General features: G+C 30.5%; 1 protein-coding gene across 1 annotated transcript in view; it reads left to right on the top strand.

Annotated features, from left to right (window-relative positions):
- The window catches only part of LOC106463966, a 126,553-nt gene that overhangs the window by 85,077 nt on the left and 20,313 nt on the right, over positions 1 to 21,163 (top strand). Inside the window, exon 2 of the mRNA XM_013924069.2 lies at positions 9,965 to 10,066. Within this exon, the coding sequence (XP_013779523.1) occupies positions 9,965 to 10,066 (102 nt within the window). The remainder of the gene's footprint in view (positions 1 to 9,964; positions 10,067 to 21,163) is intronic.

The following is a 21,163-nucleotide window of genomic DNA, read 5'->3' as shown; positions in this document are numbered from 1 at the left end:
CGTTCGAAATTTATAAATATTCCCGGTGAGATATCTTAAGTTTTCCGATTTATAAGCGTCATAACAATCACAGTTATAGCTTTCAAAGTTTTATATCACATCGATATATAGCGAACTAATAATAGACACACTTCTGGCGCGTCACGTTGGTTCTATTTATAGGCGTGGGAACGTTTTCTAGAAAATTCAGTCTTACGTAACAATACTGGTTAAAGCGTTTAGGCATATAGATATATTGTTGATTCTTACTCTCGAGAATCTTCTACAACATTGGAGAATAGGCGGGAGTTTCGCAATACCTATCTAACAGTATAAGCTATGTTTGTTTCTAAATATAAACGTAAGCTAAACAAACGATGACATTAAAATAAATATATGATAACACATTCGTTACAGTTACCATTCACAAGGATACCCAACACTATTTTAAAGCATATTTTTAAAAGCATTCAAATTATTTTAAATGCAGACGCCAATAAGATAGTTTATATTTTAGTGCATAGAGTTCGAAATCTAAACAATTAAGTAGTTACATTGATCGGTAAATCTGCTGAAAGATTTAAAATTGTAGTTTCTTTCGTTAAAAGGAATTTTCGTAAATGAAGATGGATCGGGCGTGGTCTTTGTGCTTAGTGTGCCTGTCTGCGGGTTAAAAGGCCCAAGGTTCGTTAAACACTATCCTCACTTTCAGCTGTAGGAACATTATAACTGTGCCGGTCAAACCTGCTATTTGGTTAAGAGTAGTTACATAGGTGGTGAGTGTTGCTGACAAGCTGCTCTGGTCAGCAGTTCTAATTTAATTATGACTATAAAACTTGGAGACTCTGACCTTGTCGCTTAACCCATCTATGACATAAGGTGCTATTCAGATTAAAAATACCAAATACCGTATATAAAGCTGTAAAATCAAATATTAAATACGAAAACGGGCTTCAATTAAGGTTTCTAAGCCAATCAAGAATCTTTCATTATTATTTGTTATTCGGAAGTCATAATTAATAATTACTACCAATATCTCTAATTGTGTTTTTATAGAAATGGTAATGAACTTTAATTTCTTTAGATTTTTATTTAGTTTTAGAAACAGTGTTTTAATAATGTATTTATGAATATTCAACAGTTTTAAAAGTTATTTTTAAAATACTTTAGTAATACTAGTTACAACTTGCTTAGCTAACTCATTGCTTACTGTTAGTGGATACACCTTTTTACACGTAAAACGCAAAAGTACGTCCTGCTTCTTGTTATCGGTTTTATAACAAGCCTCTCTTGAAGTTGTTGGATTTTATTTATGAACTGCCCCCCCCCCCCGAAAAATAAAGATAAATATATTGGACAATTATTTAACTTAGCTTTGTTTAACCTTTGATTAATGTTTTATAAAAAACGACATTTCTGCTTCATAGGTTAGTTAAATTATACGTTCATCTACATTTTTCAATCAACTCTATAAGTCCACTTTTTGCAATATTTTTGTAATCTGTATTTATTTCGTTTATGAAAAATGTTTTATAAATTAGAATAATTTAAAATTTCGAAGTTACCGGTAATTATAAGTAGAATCTGAGAATTCGTTATTAGTACATTCACAAAGTAAATTATCTGAATTATGAAGCTCTAAATTAACCAGCATATGTTTTATAGCTACAAATCAAAGGTCCTATATAAATTTCACATTAATAGCTAATTAACTTAAAATACGTTTTTATCTATAGTCTGATGAAAAATACCTGGAAAATTTTCTTCATCTGAACATTAATGTTTAAGGTTAATAATGATATAAATCTGATTTTTTGTTTAAATTATTTTTAAAATCTTGTAAAGTATGAACTTTTTAAATCTAAATTTAATGACATCATTAATTAAACATTGAACGTATTTATCTTGAAAGAAAAGTAACTGAAGATACCTAAAGAATGCGCTTAGAATAAATTTAGTTGATGAAATTTATAGATATCAGGTTCGTTGTAAAAACAGATATGGAAAGTATTACAAAGTTTATATAAATCAATCCATTTTTTGGTTTACTTTCTTTCTTTTTTACCTTTATCTCTAAATGTTAAGCTTTTTATTATAAGAGTTACCGCTTATAGAGAGCTTACTGATTCAATAATTGTACCCTAAAGAAATAAAATTAGTATTCTCGAGCTTTTGATTTAAGATGTCTGAACGTAGAATTTGAAGTTTCAAAATATGACTGTTTTTTTTTACGTTCAAGTAAATTAACAGTCTGTCTCCCAGTTTCTAAAAAAATTATGGAAACATTTTAAGATTAATTTAAACGGATTTTTTAAATTCAATAGGGTTAATAACAATATTTTTACTGTACATCCTATGCAAATTTATTACATATCAAAATTAAGAGTTTTGGCCCACATATTGTGAATTACAACAGTTACATACTCTATTCAAAGTAGGAGATTAAAAAATGTTCGACTTGCAGAAAGAAGTATCACACATATAATTAGGAGCTCAGCACCTTAAAAGAAATGTAACGTCTATCTCCATTCATGGTATAAAAAATATTTTCAAACAATAAGACCAAAATAAAAAAAATACAGATTAATAACTATGGCACAAACTACAATGAGTAAAATATACCTTTGCAAGAAAACCTTCGGAAGAAGTACTCACAAAGCAGTAGTTGATGTACAGTTTGCAGATTTAACCACTATACAAGTGTGGAATAGAAAAAAAAGTCATAAAAGAGTACAAAATGAAATTAAGATCTCAATTTCACAACACCAAACATTTACCGCCTGTACCTAGTCGTGTGAAAGCAGTTGTTCGTAATGGAACATAATAAAATAGTAAATACAATTGGACCACTAGAGAATGCAAGTAAAGCTGGCGTTTCCTCCTACTTAATAATAATAATAATATGAAAGTATAATTAAACACCAGGTGTCTAGACTAAAAAACACTACTATTAAATGTGTTAGAAGCCTGAATTCCCCTTCAACATATAATGGAGAATGTGGTTACGTTGAAAAAAGTTTTGTTTCGTTCAGAGAACTCAAACTGTACACAATATCCGTTCTAAAGTTACGTATTGTTTCATAATTAATTATAGAAAATAAAGGAAACACGAAGTACATTGAACAAGCTATCTTCAGTGAAAAAATAAACCGAGAATTGTTGTAGTTGCTGAGCTATATGTAATTAAGAATATCCGGAAAATATGAGCGCATATGGAAATACTGTAAAGTTATGTAAATAATAATCTACAGTCTTATTCGTATTAATAGTCTGCAACAGATTTTTAACGAAAGCAGAATTCCGTTCACTTTTTAGTGTAATGTAATTTGAATTACAGATAAATGTAACTAGAATAAAACTGGTAAAATGCAATTGAAGTAACAGATTTGATAGGTTAGCTACCTGATTATTTTTCCTCCTTTCAGAAACGGGTTTGGGTATTTGCTTTAATGAATACATCCAACTTTGAACATTTTCTGCTGATTGGCAACCTGAAGAAATAAGAAGAAAGCTTTCTATTAAGAGATACTATACCTTGTAGAAATGGTGTTTGTATGAATACCATCTCGTTCAATGGTACATTTATTATTGATATAACAATCGATGAAATATGTCAGAAACTGCATTTCTGACTGAATTTTCGAATAGTTAAATATACGAGACATATTACTTTAGGTAGAAACACTTTCCGTTTACTATAGTTTATAACATACATATCATTATTATTTAAATAAGTGTTGCTTTATTGTGTTACTTCTTGACGATGGTTAATGTCTTTGAAAAAGGATTGACTTTTTTTTAAATAAATTCCAATTATAATTATAGAAAGAGTAACAAACTTTTTAAATGTAATACTGTAAATAAGGTTTACAAATCGTAATGAACTTCCGGGAATGTAAACATAGTGCATATTTCTTTCTCAGGCATATCACCTTTTTTATTTTCTCTTGGTAAAGAAACCCAGTAACCCGAGAGTTTTCGAAAAACGTAATTTTCTTCATCTGGGAGGAATGACAAAATAATTTATCATTCATGGTCTTTTTCCAAATAAATTCCAAATCCAGTGGTATAACAAAATTAACCAATTCAAACTGCATATTCGACAGAAGAGTATCGGCACTTATATGAATTAGTTAATGTTATAAGCAATGTATGTTATTACTCAATGCTAATACTTTGTAAAATAACTACCTCAGTAACCCATCCAATAAGAAGTATTATAATAGCTTGATCCAATAAATCAAAAAGAAGACACGCCTACTTAGAGTAGCAATTTTCGCTTTTCAACATTTAGTCTAAGGAATCTTCAAATAGCAGTAATCCAACATTTAGTCTAAGGAGTCTTCAAATAGCAATAATCCAACATTCAGTCTAAGGAGTTTTCAAATAGCATTAATCCAACATTCAGTATAAGGAGTCTTCAAATAGCAGTAATCCAACATTTAGTCTAAGGAGTCTTCAAATAGCAATAATCCAACATTCAGTCTAAGGAGTTTTCAAATAGCATTAATCCAACATTCAGTATAAGGAGTTTTCAAATAGCATTAATCCAACATTCAGTATAAGGAGTCTTCAAATTGCAATAATCCAACATTCAGTATAAGGAGTCTTCAAATTGAAATAATCAAACATTCATCCTATATATTTTCTTTTAATAAAAAAACAATCAAACATTCTTTCTATGGAGTCTTCTAACAACAACAATCCAACGTTCAGTTTAGGGAATTTTTTAATAACAATCCAACATTCAGCCTATAGAGTATTCTAATAACAACTCACGTAACAAGAAACTAATGAAGGAATTAAATGCCTTTCACAAGATCATATAATGTTGACTTCACATCATGTGTGAACCCGTAGGAGTTGTAGATATCCAAAACTTAAGCACGCTATAAACCTTCTTAGGGTGGGCACGAAAGTACCGGTAATGTCTCTGAAAATGGCTTAAACGACCAGTACGCACTTTAAACAAATAAGAAAAGCTAAAATGAAACAGCCCGCCTCATGACCAATTAATTCCACGCATGTGATTTGAAGTGAAATGTCAATTCGTATACTACATACAAGTTTATAATTACGAGGTAAAACGAACATTTATAAATTAGGTAAAATTAAAATAAATTATTTTTAACGTATTGGGCATTCAGATCCAATTATGCATTACAAATGTGCTGATTCAGTTTTTTAAAATATTAATATGATATACTAATGTAACCTGTGCTAAATAAAAAAATACTTCTCGAAAATGTTATCTTTATTTCTCAAAGATGTTTGAATTCTGTTATTCAGATTCCGTTATCCATGTATATATATATATATATATATATATATTTACAAGCGGACGCTCAACTACATACGACTCCTTATTTACCATATTTTTTAAATAACCAAACTAACTACAGTAGTTTAGTTTTATTTTATAAAGACTGAAGAAATATGTATTGAAACCTTACAACTTTCAGTACAATAAATGCATAAATTGAATTGTAAAGAGTAATTTAAACCAATGTGCTTCAAACACTTATTACATTAAAATACTCGTTTTCTTAGGGGAAATATTACTATACAAACTTTAAAATCAAATTCTTAAGATACAGACTTTGTAGGCATATTTATATGTAACTTGTAGTGAATCTACTTTCATTGTTATGACAATATTTTAATGTATATATTTCAAAATCACATATATTCTTGTCCTCAGGTCCAGTTGACATTCTTAGAAGTTTAGAAACTATGCTGTTGAAATTACAGCATAGACACCGAAATGCCGTTTCACTTTAGAAAGAAGGAAAGAAAAAGCCACTAAAAATTGGAACTCAGCGTTCCTATTCTCGTTATATTATATGAGCAAATTTTATTCACGATTAAGAATATGTTGCGGATTTCTTTTTGCGTTATACAAAATTATATACGCTTCTATTCATACGTCGAAGAACAAGAACAACAGTTAACTAAACTTTCATTGCTGAAACAAAATGCCTTTTGTCTAAACTATGTCTGAAATAAGAATAATCTAAGATTAAAAGGAAAATAAATTTCTTTTTATATTCAGTCAAGTGAAGCACTTGATTTTAATCGACATTTTGTGCATTTCAAAATCCGTTCTTAATCACCTTTCTTCTCTTTCGAGGAGAAGAAACATGCCGAGTAAAATACAAATTGAAATACCAGCTAAACGAATGTTCATTTAAATCTGTCATTGATTCCGAGTTCGTTGTGTCTGGGTAACAAGCACTTCATTCGTCACTCATGGCATTATCAGTTGTAGCCAGGAAATTTCCTTCACGCCAGTAAAGCAGTAGCTTGGTGTTCCTCTTGTGGGAAAGATCGAACTTCTTTCTACCACGGAAACATATCAGCAATTGGCGAAACTTTGAACTATATTTATAAAAAAGTTAATGAGGAAATAATAGTAGGATTTTGGATGGCTTATCAGATTATATCCACGAAACTAATGTGCGACCGAGAGAAATTCTCGATTGGCACGAAATAGAGTAAGCTAAAAAATTACTAGGCTTATGTAATACTAGTTATACTTAATATGTACGAAATATTTGTAGAAATATCACTTTTTGTATAAACTACAACAATCTATAACATAAGTCATCTGAATAGGTTTTTCTTAAGTGATTTTTTTTACGTATGCGATAATTGCGTTAAATTATTGTAATTTTATATTTACTGTTCACTTGAGAAAGTGGCATTATTTATGATCAGAAATTCTAACTCAGATTAATCCTCAAAATTCTAAATGTTAACAAAATTAAATTATCACTGGTTATAACATAACGTTTTGGGACAACATGGGACCTATTGGTCCATTTCAGCTGTTCCATCTTTTAAACTAAACTAAAACTATTAATAAATAAATTTGGAAAATCTTAACTCCAGTCCTTATCATTCATATACTTAACAAACTTTCTCTTAAACTCACTTAAATGTATTGCTTCCAGGACATCAGAAGGCAACCCATTCCAAAGGCCAACCAACCTGTTAGAAAAATAAAACTGTCCTAGTTATTCTCACTGTTAGTATGAATAAAGATGATACATCAACACTATCAATTCCCTCGATAATCTTAAACACCTCAATGTATATCAAAAGATAATTTTTTTTTCGTAAGAAATAGTTATGTTTAAAACACTTAACAAAGTAGCATTTATACTTATTCTTCATAGAACTATAACTTTCTTAGATAATTAACATTATTTTATAAATATATTTATTTCTCTGTCATATTCATTGGCTTAGAAAATCGTCAGTAAAACATTATTGATAAATATTAATTACATTTTTATATTGAAACATAGGGATCTATTTTATGTATTTTGCAACGAAAATAAAACATATTTCGAGAAAGAGCATATAGAACTAACTAACTTAATCCAATTTATTTATATTTTAGTGATTGAAAAAATAACATAAAACTAAATTAAATTTCTGTAGTTGAGAATTATATTAACTTTTCTTTATGAACCACTGGTAAATGTTTAGTATAGTTCCAACTCAAAGCCTTTCGTCCGACATGTTTGTATCTCGAGCATTACAATCGAATTAGAATATCTTGAATATTCTTCCTTCAGTATAATTTATCAATGCTAGACTACTAAGCGACTGAGATTTGACAGTATAGGGCACAAAAGTAGATAAATAGCCCTTTCATTTCAAACAGACCATGAATAGCCGCATGTCTTAAAGGCATCTAGTTTCTTTTCAGATTTTATAAAAATTCAAAGCATCGGGCAATAAATATAAGTGCCCTAGCTCAACGATATGAATACTTAGGTATGAATACATAATGATATGAAATATCTAAATATATGAAACGTATGAAAAAACAACTTCTAATGTGCATGACTATCAATAACATGATTAATAATACAATTCATTTAAGGTTTAAATTATATAGTAGACAAATTCAACTCGTACGAGGATGATGAAAATGTTGCTGATAGCAAGCATCAATATTTCAATGATTTATTATTTATACGAACCCTAAATGCTCAAACTGAAATTGTAATTTTATTGCGATTTTTTCGGACAGTAAGAATTGATTATTTTTCTCACTACTGTCTGATCTATTAGTAAAGCATATATGTAACTGTTAATTTTTTTGAAAAACGAATTTTCAGAAAAAATTATTTCTTGATTGTTTTTTTTTATTAAGAACAAAGCTACAGAATGGATTAGCTGTGTTCTGCCTGCACAGCCCAGCTCGAGTACTGAAACCAGATTTTTAGCGTTAAAAGCCTGCGGACTTATCGTTGAACCACCAATTCGCTTTATAAAATTGCCAACAGAGTAAAGGCTCTTACACGATTTGCTTTCCTCATATTTGAATGATCCGCGAGATTTCGCTGCTGGTGAACCTATCATGAAACCGTTGAAGAGATCTGAGCAGTACATGCCATTTTCGTACATGCCAAAGCAGAATACACAATTTTCAGCTTAGGCAGTCTGGAAAACTCCTAATGTTACAAACCATCATTTTTCATGTTTCTACTGTGTCGGTGTCTTTAAATTTTTTGGAACGCCGAAAGCCGTGTTTGGATATAATTAATATAAAATAAGCTTTTATATATTTTCTCTAACTATAAAATCCATTAATGTAAAACCATAAGTATTCTAGTTATTGATCATTAAAGCAAAATATTCAAATTCTTTAATAAATGATGACAGAAAACACATAAGATTTATTATTTGAAGATTGCTTTTGAATTTTGTTTGCGTAAATGATCTGTAAATTTAATTTTAAAAATGTCATTATGTTATTGTTATTAATATCTTCAGACATCGGCGTCGTTTCATTTTGAAATAGTTTTAAAATCATGATGGCTAAATCGACTGGCATTTTTCTTTGTTTACCTTTTTACTTTCTGTCTTCAGTGTTCACTTACACAAATATGTCTTCTCTATAGACGCAACCTTTCTTATTGATCGTCAAGGTGCATAAAGTTTCGTATTCCAAATTCATACTTGCAACCAACGACCGCCTGTGCTAAACAAACTGGATTATAGTCTTAAAAACATTTATGAAAAAAAAATAGTTGAGATGCATAACACTAAATGGAAAGTTGATGTGTATCCTGAAAATTGATTAATCAGTCTATAAGAAACTATACAAAATATGTACGTCTTGTGACAGTGAGCCAAATTCTGCACTCTGAAAACAAACTCTATGATAAACATATTTGAGTATTTCTTTCTGTGGCAGTCATACAAGAAAGTATCTATCATAGTAGATTTTGATGGTGATCCAGATCATTTTTGGAATCATGGAGGGTCAGGTGCTACGTAGTCCTCTTCCTCCTACTATTATATTAATACTCTTTTTTTTTTTTCTGTCCTGAAAATGTTGCTTTAGTTTACTTAGGGCTAAACATTACCGTACTTAATACTATAAATAAATGAACTTAACATGTTATTCTACGACCTAAAGTTAAACATTTCTAAAAGCTTTTATTATGTGGTTGTACAAAATGTATACTCAACTTTATTTATATCCGCCTTTTTTAAATCCGTTGAAATAAAGTGCATTAAATAGTAAGGTGTTGCGTGGGAAAAAAGTACACAAGTTGCAAATGTTAATTTATCTCTTTATCGAATGTAGGGCGTACTTAATAAAGGCTTAACTGAGTTAGGCCTAAGACAAGTGGACTTGTAGATTAGAATTCTTTTGGATCATTCTACAAATTCTGTATTTAAAGAAGACTTTAGCAATAAAGATATTAATATAATCGCAAATGTTTTTCGGATCTCTGCTAGTTTTAGGAATACAAGACACCAACTACAGCTTCTGGTGGAGACTTCCCGTAGTTAATAAAATATTTGATTACGTTAAATGATGTGGATCATAACGAACTATGAAGATATTGTACCGATAAGATCTAAACCTGAGATGCTATTGAGTGTAGTTATGATGTTACACAATATTATTAACAATCATTTATAAAATGAGCTTGACGTTTTTTGTTTGGCCTTTCAGTCAGTTACGACGTCTCATGCTCCAGTAGAATGATGAAAGTGGCTGTTACATTAAATGATTCCGATCCAGTGGTTTACCTTGACAAGCTAAAAGGATATCCGGGTAAGTTTTGATGATATTTCATCCATGCTTCCCGTCAGTTACAGAGTTCCAACTTAGAAAAGTTTTCCGTCACTACAAACAAACACTTTATTAAAAACACACTTACATCAATTTCCTCTAACGAGTTTTACTAAAAATAAGTTGTTGTTTTTTTATAAAGTGAATCCATAAAGTAAGTTAAGTATCTAACTTTAAAACATGATTCATTCTACTTTGTATAAAATATTGCAATGACCAAAATGATTTCACAAACGTCGTTATTTTATTGATCAAGAATAAAAAAATGAAGCATCTGAAATGCTTTAAATATTGATTCATTTACGTGAGTTATTACGACTTTCTTCAAGATTTAATTACTATAACATAAAAATATTTCCTGGACTAGATTCTTATCTTGGATTGTAAGAAGATACTTTTATAAATTAACATTTAATTGTAAATTCTTATATTCTACAACACATTTTACTCAACAGGAATGTGCAGCAAAGATAAAGCTTTAGAGTTAGTATAAATATAAGTCCTAAGATGTTTTGTTCATTTATTCGCATAATATTTGAATTTTGGAAACAACAACTTGTTTTTCTTAAGTCACATTCTCCGACTCTGCAATAAGAAATATTATTCAACTAATACTTTGATCTTTTCTAATTGCTAGCGAGATTTGATTTATTGTCGCCAAAACTGATGAGGTGGTTTGCGAATTGTTTTATTTAACGTAGTCATTGTTTATGAACCATGAAAAGTGTAAATAACAGAGCGTTGTATCTAAACTAATTATATAATGCTGTTGAATTTCCTTTTTTAAAGGTTACAGTAGAAATATTAGCGGAATTAGTGAGTGAAAAACTACTGTAAATGGAACAATTTTCAGAAGACTTGATATTAGAGAAACTAGTTTAGACACATTCGTGCATCCTCTTCAGTCTCACGTTGCCTTTTGGGAATTAGTAAGTGAAAAACTACTGTAAATGGAACAATTTTCAGAAGACTTGATATTAGAGAAACTAGTTTAGACACATTCGTGCATCCTCTTCAGTCTCACGTTGCCTTTTGGGAATTAGTAAGTTTTAAAGTCATTTATAACTCTATCATCCTTTATAATATTCTACATATAAATATTCTCTGCATTAGGTGTACATATAAGAAGTGTTGAAATATAAGCAAAATACCAGAACGTCGTGGATTAAGTGACTTTGATAGAAGAAGGTTACATACTTATTTTGCTTTGTTGCCCGATTTCTAATGTGTAGGCTGACGGTAATGGTAACAAGATCTTCATGGTATATCACATCTATAAAACGATCAAGTCAGACGAAAGTGTTGTTAAATCCCACTAATTAGCACTATCAAAATGCCAAAGAACACCTCTGCAACAAATTTACAACGATTACACTCACCTAATGAGATTATGTGTGAACAGACTACATCTATAAGGTTTAAGGATAGTTTATAAAGGCGAGATGTGCAGGTCATACATCATCCCCAATATTACTCGGACTTTTTGCTTCGTTCGAAATTCGGTAATAACAGGATCGTGAAGATTGATTATAACTTTTCTAAAGGGACGATAATCACTTTGCCTATATTCCATGTGATTGTCAAATATAAGCCTAGTAGCAGGCAACTGAAACGGCAACAGTGACTGCGTTATAAGTGGTGAAGGATTATGATGGAGATTTTATAGTAAGAACATTTGTACATTGGCATTGAAATGTTCCACGCCCACAACGCCAATAGATATCTAGAGATTTTAAATAAGCATCAGTGTTCTCAAAAATTATAAAGTGGTTGAAGTGAGGCAATTAGAGAAGTTAGAGGGCATTATAGTAAAAATGACTTGGTTCTGTGTAATGGGGACTTTTTCAAGGAATATTGAAGGTATGCAACAATATGTATGGAGTAAAATAATAGTGAAAACTTATATCATTGGATAATATAAAAGGAAATAATAAGGTATTTAAAATGTATTCAATTATTGCCATTGTATTGTGGTACCAGAAGTAAAAAAAAAAAGCACAGTATTGGGAGAAATTGCTCTTTTCAGTATAGCAATTAATTACGAGAGCAGTGAATAAATTGCAAATATTATGGGTTTGTTTCCCATTTATTTTATGAAAATGAACTTTATCAGAGTATAGTTGCGTATTGATAGCTTACACTATGAGAAGCAGTCATCTAACCAATTAGACAGCTCTACACTAACGCAATAGTCACGGCTCTCAGGATAGAAATGACATATGCAATATGTAGTAATCAAATATTTGGCTGGTAAAGGTTACTCCAACGATTTGGGGGTAAAGTTTTATATTTCAGTAGGAGCTATATAGATACTCTGAAGAAGATGCGAAAAACTAGTGTTGTTGACCATATATGCAGTCAAAGTAGAAAGACCAAACTCTTTAAAGTAATGTTAAGTAACGTAGGGTATGTTTTTATGTGATACATGGCAATAAAATATTAACCTTGCTGCAAGTATACATGTTAATGTTACATCGAGAACAGTAAGATGCACATTCGCACAAAATGGTTTCAATGGACGTGCTTAGGAGAGATGACCAAGCCAAAAGAATAGATTGAGCATCAGACTTTAAAGAATAAGCAAAGTTGAAGGAGGGATAGGTTGGCAATAATCAATCATAGTTAGTATAGATGACAGTTAACCATACTGGGTGGACAAAACAACTATGAGCTGCTGACAGGAACAAATAGATACTTATCAATAATGCACATCCTTAGGAACAAAACTGTTGGGCAGGGACTCTTGTTCCAGGAACACAGTGGTCCCAAGCATGAATGAAGCACCTGCTTAAAAACTGAGGTCGATATAAAACTCGCAATCATGGTTGGTTAGCACAAAGTCCCGATATGAATATCATTAAGACGGTTTGAGATTATATGGAAACTAATAAGGACAAATGGCAATCAAACAACTTGGCTGGACTGTGGGGACACTTGGAACATTATTTCATAATCATACACTGATAATCTTATCTGGTAGCATGAGAAACAAGGTGTAATGCTCTGTTTAAAGCAAATAAAACGTATCAGTGCGTTGTACAGATTATTCGCTTTTCTGTGGTATTTTTGGCAAAAAATATATTGTAATAATGATGTTTGAAAATGTGAATAATGTAAAAGCTAATTAATTAAAAACATAACCGTGTCATAATTGTAAGATATCTGAATGCTAGGACTACAAGAGCAATAGAACGAGTTTATACTTCTGGAACGAATATCAGATTAAAGTAAAAATTAGTATTATCAGTTAATCACAGGCTTGTTTGATAAAACTAGTAAATTGAAAAATGAAGCAATAAATGATTTTGGAGAAAGTATTAAATTTGTGCTATAACTGTGAAAAGTTTATTTTTAATGGTAAAACTGCAAGGAAATAAACAAGGCGAACTTGCGTTTATTAATGAAAACGGTAAATCCGTGGTTGATTATAAATTGGTTCAGTAAATAGTACGAAACTGGTAAGTAACTTTCGAGTACGTAGAATCATATCTCTTTTTTTTTCATTAATGATTTTAATTCCCGCTTTCGTATGACAGATGAACAAGAATATGGTGAATTGAAAAACTTAAACATTTACTCCCAAAATTAAAAATAAGTATTGCAAAGGACGAATATGTAACTCAAATTAATAAGATTATAAAAGATGAAATTATCTTTATAAAACAAAGCAGAGAATTGTAGAAATGGTGAAAATGATTCTAACTGTACGTTTCTATGATAAATTACTTAATATGAAAAAGGCAAAGAAAGAATTTAAAACTACAATCATCCATGCTAATAAGTATGTAGAAGCAAAGGAATAAAAAATTAAAGCTTTATATAGAAACCTGAATGTAAAAATTAAATAGGAGCACAAATGAAACAGTTGTGCAATTATGAAAAGAAGAAACATTTGGGAATAGCTGTAAACAAAAGAGGGATATTTATAACAGTAATTGTGTTAGCAAATTTCTCTCTTCAATATAAAGAAGCTTTCCAAAAGGTTTTCTGTGCTTTAGCAAACGTAACAATGCAAACAGCATATAAAGGTTATAGTGGTTGGTAAACTGTAAGACAGTATTCAAAGCCTCTAATTATAATATCTTCTCATATCGCAAACGCAGGTGTCGGAATCAAATTATATGAAAATAATGAGCATTTTGAAGACAGCAATAATAGAGAAATAAATTTCAAAAATGGATAAGGAATTTACTAATAACACCAACAAAGATGAACTTACACATACTATTTCACAAGTATTATGTGATTTATTTACTATGATAATAAATATTGGTTATTTTCTTAGGCAGTGTGACGAATCAGGTGCTTGTACGTTACATGAGAGAGGTTTGTTTATTTTTGAATTTCGCGTAAAGCTACACGAGGGCTATCTGCGCTAGCCGTCCCTAATTTAGCAGTGAAAGGCTAGAGGGAAGGCAGTTAGTCATCACCACTCACCGCCAACTCTTGGGCTACTCTTTTACCAACGAATAGTGGGATTGATCGTCAAATTATAACGCCCTCACGGCTGAATGTTTGGTGTGACAGGGATTCGAACCCGCGACCCGCAGACTGCGAGTCGAGCGCCCTAACCACCTGGTCATGCTGGGCCCATGAGAAAGGTAATGCAAATAATTTGTATATCTGTCGAGGAAATTCACTTTTAAATAGTGTGGATATTTTTTTACAAGTCTGTCAAATGAGAAATTAAACAAGTGCGTAGATGCAAGTTTTTAATTCAATGAATAACAAACCGAATACAATAAATGTTATGATACTATTGACCCTGAGTTTATTTTAAAATGTCTTGTGAAAGGATGTTTTGAAAAATAAAAGGTGATGTATTCTACGTGTCTTGCTTTTTACTAAGGCATTAGACTGTGTATGGCAACATTACGCTATGAGTTAAATTAATGAAGAATCGTATAAATGATAAAATATTAAACGTGCTGCAAAATAATATATATATATAAATATTAAATTTTATGCTATAATATTAAAAGATTACCACTATTTTTCGATTGCAAAATATTGTTTAGGCTAAAATGTTTATAAGCCCATTTCTATTGATGATGTGTATAAATGATGTTATTAAACATTAGCTCTATATCATCCTTCTTGGATGCAAATGATATTGCTTCAGGTAATAATAATTTTGTTAAATGACACAAAATTATAGGATGCGTGACCTAGTGGTTAGCGTGCCCGAACTGTGAGTCCGTGGATACTTGGTTCGCAGTTCGTTGTGGAAAAAAAACACGCTCCGCAATTTGTGCACGAGGGCGTGTTATACGAGTGACATTCAAATCCCATTTTTTTGGTCAAAGACGAGTTGCCAACTGATGACTGGTGCTGTAGCTTAGCCTACTTCCCACTAGTTTATCATTTTAAAACTAGAGGCGGCTATGTGTAGATAGCCTTTATGTAGGTAGCTCAGCGCGGAAATTCTGACACAAGTAAAAATGTTAAGAATTTTAAATGTTTTTTTTTGTAAATTATATACTTTGAAAACTAACACTAAATAAGCTAAAATTATAATTTGTAAGAGATGGGAAGAATAAGAAAAATTACACGTGGTAAACTGACAGAAAAGGGTATTTGTGTCACTTAGGGGTAATGCTAATAGTAACTGCTATGCAAAGCTGAGTAAAACATTTTGTTACTAAAAGAAGAAAAGACACAAATCTGCTTAGGTAATTATATTATCAAGTAAATTAATTATATTAATAAGTATCTTATGAACTGTTTGATAAGTCAGTTAATTGTGTGTGTGCCTTAAATTTGAAGCTGGAATGTTGAGGGGTGGATTATGGTACAGTAAGAATGGTTCAAAGTAAATTGTGTAAATATGAATGGCTCTGTTCTAGAAGAACATGGCAGGTTATCAGTTATTTATGAAACGAAATATATAAAAATTTCGTTACAAATTATGTGTTGAAGACGTCGTTTACTAAACGTTCATTACATATTTTTTAAAAAAATAGATGAATATGGAAGAAATACCTTGGTTTCTAATATCAGACATTTGTTTTTCATGTATTGATTACTCAAGAAGTAAGTAATGAAAGTCTACCTATTGGTGAATTTTAACAAAGAATTACATGTATATAATATCACGAATGGTTTGTGGATTTGAATAATTATATTAAAACAATAAATTATACAACTCACAGCTTCAAATATGTTTATTGATTAATTTTCTTAAATGCTGCAAATGTTCTTCTGCTAAATTATATGTTTCAAATCTAAATTTAGAATATAAATATTTAATCAAACAATGCTTTTGAAAGATGGCGTATTGTTGTCTAATGCCTGTTCTTGCAGTGTTGCCTACAGTTCAAAGAATTAAGAGAAAAAAAACGAATCCCTAAAGTATTATTTAGGGCAAGTATGTTTAACTATTATAATTTAATAAAAATGAAAAATGAAGTTAGTTTGAAGAAACTATTCAAATTTATAATAAATATGTTAAATAATTCAGGTTCTGTCTGTTGTATATGAAGTGGGTAAATGACTTCCACGCATCTTGAACTAAATAATACATGTATAAATTATAATTATAAAACTGCTGCTCTTCTCAGTAATGCCTAAAATTGGATAGAATGTGTTCAGCAAGTGAAATCTAAAATAACAATAATAGTATTTTGAAGTAATAGTGTTCAGAAGCTTAATAAGTTTTGGTAAAATGTATACTCTGAATTTAAAGAAGCTACGCTCTAAAAATGTTTCTTAAAACCAACATAGTCATTGTGGTCTAACAAAACAAAACAAGTGTGTTGTCTGACGCACAATCTTTTTTTTTTTGTGTGTGTGTGTGGAATTTCATACAGCCCACAATATACACATTCAACTTGTAAGTTAAGGCATTTCATAGCATAAATTAAACGTAAAACAGCACATGAAAACAAAATACTGTAAAAACTACCTCGGTTGAAGAGCGATTCGTTTCCACCGTGTGCTGTTCCTGTTAAAACCAGAACTTGTCATAAAAACACAGATTTAAGTTGACACTTTACGCCATTTGTGTTTCTAGAAAACACACGACATTTGTGTATTTATATCGCTATAATAATCAATAGTTCTCTAGTTCACAAGTGTCTTTGTTTATGGACTACGGTCTGTGTTGTGAAATAATACAATATTTTTGTTAATGTACACTTTTTTTTACTGTATATGTATATCTGGATATCTATAGTTAAAAGTTAATAGATATACAAATTTACATTTGCAAGCGTAATAATATATCAATTCACGTGAATATTTTTTTAATTTTCACCAAAACAAAAAATTGTAGTTTCCGATATACAAATGTATTTAAAACAATCATTAATTAACAAAATATAGGTATTAATGGTATTCTGAATACATTAAATCGTGTTGTGTCATTTGGAGGGGGGGACTAAATCTGAAACAAATGTGGGATGAGACAAACCTTGCATGAAATGTATAATAAGAACAATTAACTTGCAAATTTTGCATGGTTTTGTTTTACTAGGGAGGTGGTGGAGACTTGAATATGTTCTGCACTGAAGATTAATGCTTATTCCTGACAGTAAACATCACGCTAATATTTCCTGAGTAGCAAACACTGATTTTGTTATACATTCACTTTACATAATTAGAATAGTGTAATTAGTATTTTTATATAACTTTAATAATTTACAGACATCAGAGTTACTTACGTTTAGGACTATGGAAGTGGCAGGCTAAAATATGGGATTTAACTAAACACTGAATATATTAAGTCAGTAAATTATTCAAAAATGTTTAGTGTGATTAACACCAAATGCAAAACTGTTGATTTTATCACTATAAATACTTTCTAATATACATATATGAATTAGTTTGATCACTGGGCATTATTTTGAATTAATGGTTGTCTGTTTGGTATCTAAACAACAGAACTTAATAGCCTTCCAACTAAGTATCTTGGTAATTTTAACATGGTAATTTGTTCATGGTAGACTGAACAAAATTCAAGATCCTTTTAACTTTAGTTCATTGTAGAGTGAACAAAATTTAAGATAATTTTGGCATTTCTCATGGTAAAGATCCTTACAGCTATGCATCATGGTAAAATGAACAGGATTCGAGGTCTTGTACACGTTATTTCATGATAGAGTGAACATACGTAATTATTAATCCTATAATGTTTCGTGGTAGCTTAAATATGATTTAAAATCATATCAGCTACAATGTAAATTGAACAGGATGTAAGATTATTCTGTCTATATATCATGGTAGACTATAAAGAATTTAAGACTTCTCAGAATCTGTTTCATTGTAGTCTAAACAGATTTTTAAGATTCTTCTAGATATGCTCCTGCGGTGGCTCAGCGGTAAGATTGAGAGCTTATGACGCTAAGCTTCTGGGTACGATTCCTGCGGAGGCACAGCACAGATAATCCATTGTACAGCTAGCTTTGTGTTTAACAACAAATGAATCTATGTTCTAGACGAAGAGTGATCAATTTAAGATTTTTTTAACTATGTTTCGTTGTAGCGTGAACAGTTTGAGATCTCTAGCCATGTTTCATAGTAGAGTGAATAGTGTAGGATCTTTCTAGCTATGTTTCATAGTAAACAATGTAAATTTTTTCTGACTATGTTTCATAGTAGAGATGTAGGATCTTTCTAATTATGTTTCTTAGTAGAATAGACAATGTAGGATCTTTTAAATACGTTTCATAGTATAGTGAACAATGTAGAATCTCTCCAACCATATTTCATAGTATAGTGAACAATGTAGAATCTCTCCAACCATATTTCATAGTAGAGTGAACAATGTAGGATCATTCTAAATATGTTTCATAGTAGAGTGAACAATGTAGAATCTCTCCAACCATATTTCATAGTAGAGTGAACAATGTAGGATCATTCAAAATATGTTTCATATTAGAGTGAACAATGTAGGATAATTCTAAATATGTTTCATAGTAGAGTGAACAATGTAGGATCATTCTAAATATGTTTCATTGTAGAGTGAACAATGTAGGATCATTCTAAATATGTTTCATAGTAGAGTGAACAGTGTAGGATCTTTCTAACTATGTTTCATAGTAAACTAAACAATGTAGGATCTTTCTAACTATGTTTCATAGTAAACAATGTAGGATCTGTCTAACTATGTTTCATAATATAATAAACATCAATTAAAATATTTCCAACTATGATTTTTAAAAGAATAGACAGGATTTCCTGTAGTATGTTTCTTGATAGACTGGATGTAATTTGTAATTCTGTCAAATATGCTTCAAACTAAACTGAATAGAATTGTAAATCCAACCAACTATGTTCCATGGTAGACTTAGTAAGAATTAAGAATCCGCCAGCCACGTTACAAAGTAGACAAAACATAATTTATGACCTATGAACTATATGTTTCGTCGCAGCATGAAAAGGTTTTAAAATTTATCAAGTATGTGTTATTGCAAACATACAGGATTTGTAGAATATCCTTACTGATAAACTGAATAGGATCTAAGGTCTTCGCAACAAAATATCTCATGAAGGGCTTACCATAATGTAAAATCCCACTTAATATGTTTCGTGATTATCTCAGAAGGATTTAAGATACTTCCAAACATTCCTCAACATAAGCGTAATAAGATTTGAGATACATCTAACTATATTCAATGGCAGGCTAAGCACATTGTAAGTATATTCTTCTGACTATGCTGCAGGGAAGCGCAGGCAGAACTTCAGAACTTCCCAACAATATGCTGTGTTTGGCAAATATCATAACTTGAATATCATTTAAAATCCTTCCATTTATGTCTACTTAGGATTCAAATTCCACCCCCGTAAACTCGGTTTTATTCATAGTGGAATAAATCATATTTAAAAGTCTACCAGTTGTTTATGGATGCATTTCAGTAGTGATATGGTAAACTGATATATCACAACTCTTTATATGAGTCTTGAATGAATTACACTTTTTAAACCTTTTGAAAATTTAAGATATTTCTTACTTGGTACCAAAAAATGTTTCGGTTGTATTTACATCTAGGCTGAATTGTGATTCATTTGATGTTAAACCTACTTCGGTAATGTCTATCCATCTTTGTTGAATGACGTTTTATTTAGTAATATCAATATTTCGGTAACGTATATCTGTACTGAATCACGTCTTACTTAATGGTAACAATGTGTCGGTAGTATATATTTGTGCCGAAACACAATATGTGCCCTGATCGTATATCTGTACTGAATCACGTCTTACTTAATGGTAACAATGTGTCGGTAGTATATATTTGTGCCGAAACACAATGTGTCGGTAGTATATATTTGTGCCGAAACACAATATGTACGCTGATGTAGCTCAAATCACGAATGCAACGGAGACAAGTAAAATAATATAAGACTTTATTTAGTTCATCCTCAATATCTTTTCAACGAATAAAGCTATTCTTTTATAATAGTTTAAGTTTTTCAAGTCAGAACAATAATATATACAATTAACATTCGTTAGAACCTATCATACTCAGAACGTCTTAGTATGTATAAGTATTTCATTAATCTTCATTTGAATTTATTAAACATAATATAAATGTATTAAGAATAAGTCTTTTACAAATATGTCAATTTGTTTAGCCTCGTAACGTTCAGTATCATAATTTCAGTAAAAAAAGTTAAGAAATTTAAGTATATTTCGAAAATAACTAGCTAATGAGTCAAATAGACCAATAATTATTCTACTAAACGTTTTGAATTGTTTAATACAAACGCAAAACCAAGGATTTAAAAAGCTGCACGACGTCTTTACTATAGAGAAAGCGTAATTAATATTTTAACCCAGGATACCTACGAGCTTTGTGACAAACTCTGAGGCGCCACCTGCTTCAATACATACAGCAGAAAACTTTTTATTCGGATAGAAAAGATTCATTTCCTTTTATATGATATTACAGTGTTCGTGATTAGTTATAATTAATGAATCTACAACGAATATGTCTTAATTTAAATCCTCCAGGTTTAATTAAATAATCACGTCAAACTTGTTTTAAACTAAAAAAAAAGGATTTTTGGAAACTAACAAACCAAAATGTTCTTTTTTTTCAAAATTTATTTCAAATTTTGTGCGATTGCAATTTTATATTT

This window comes from Limulus polyphemus, unplaced genomic scaffold (assembly GCF_000517525.1).
Source record: "Limulus polyphemus unplaced genomic scaffold, Limulus_polyphemus-2.1.2 Scaffold56, whole genome shotgun sequence".
Taxonomy (NCBI): Eukaryota; Metazoa; Arthropoda; class Merostomata; order Xiphosura; family Limulidae; genus Limulus; species Limulus polyphemus.
This window is presented reverse-complemented; position numbering and strand designations above follow the sequence as displayed.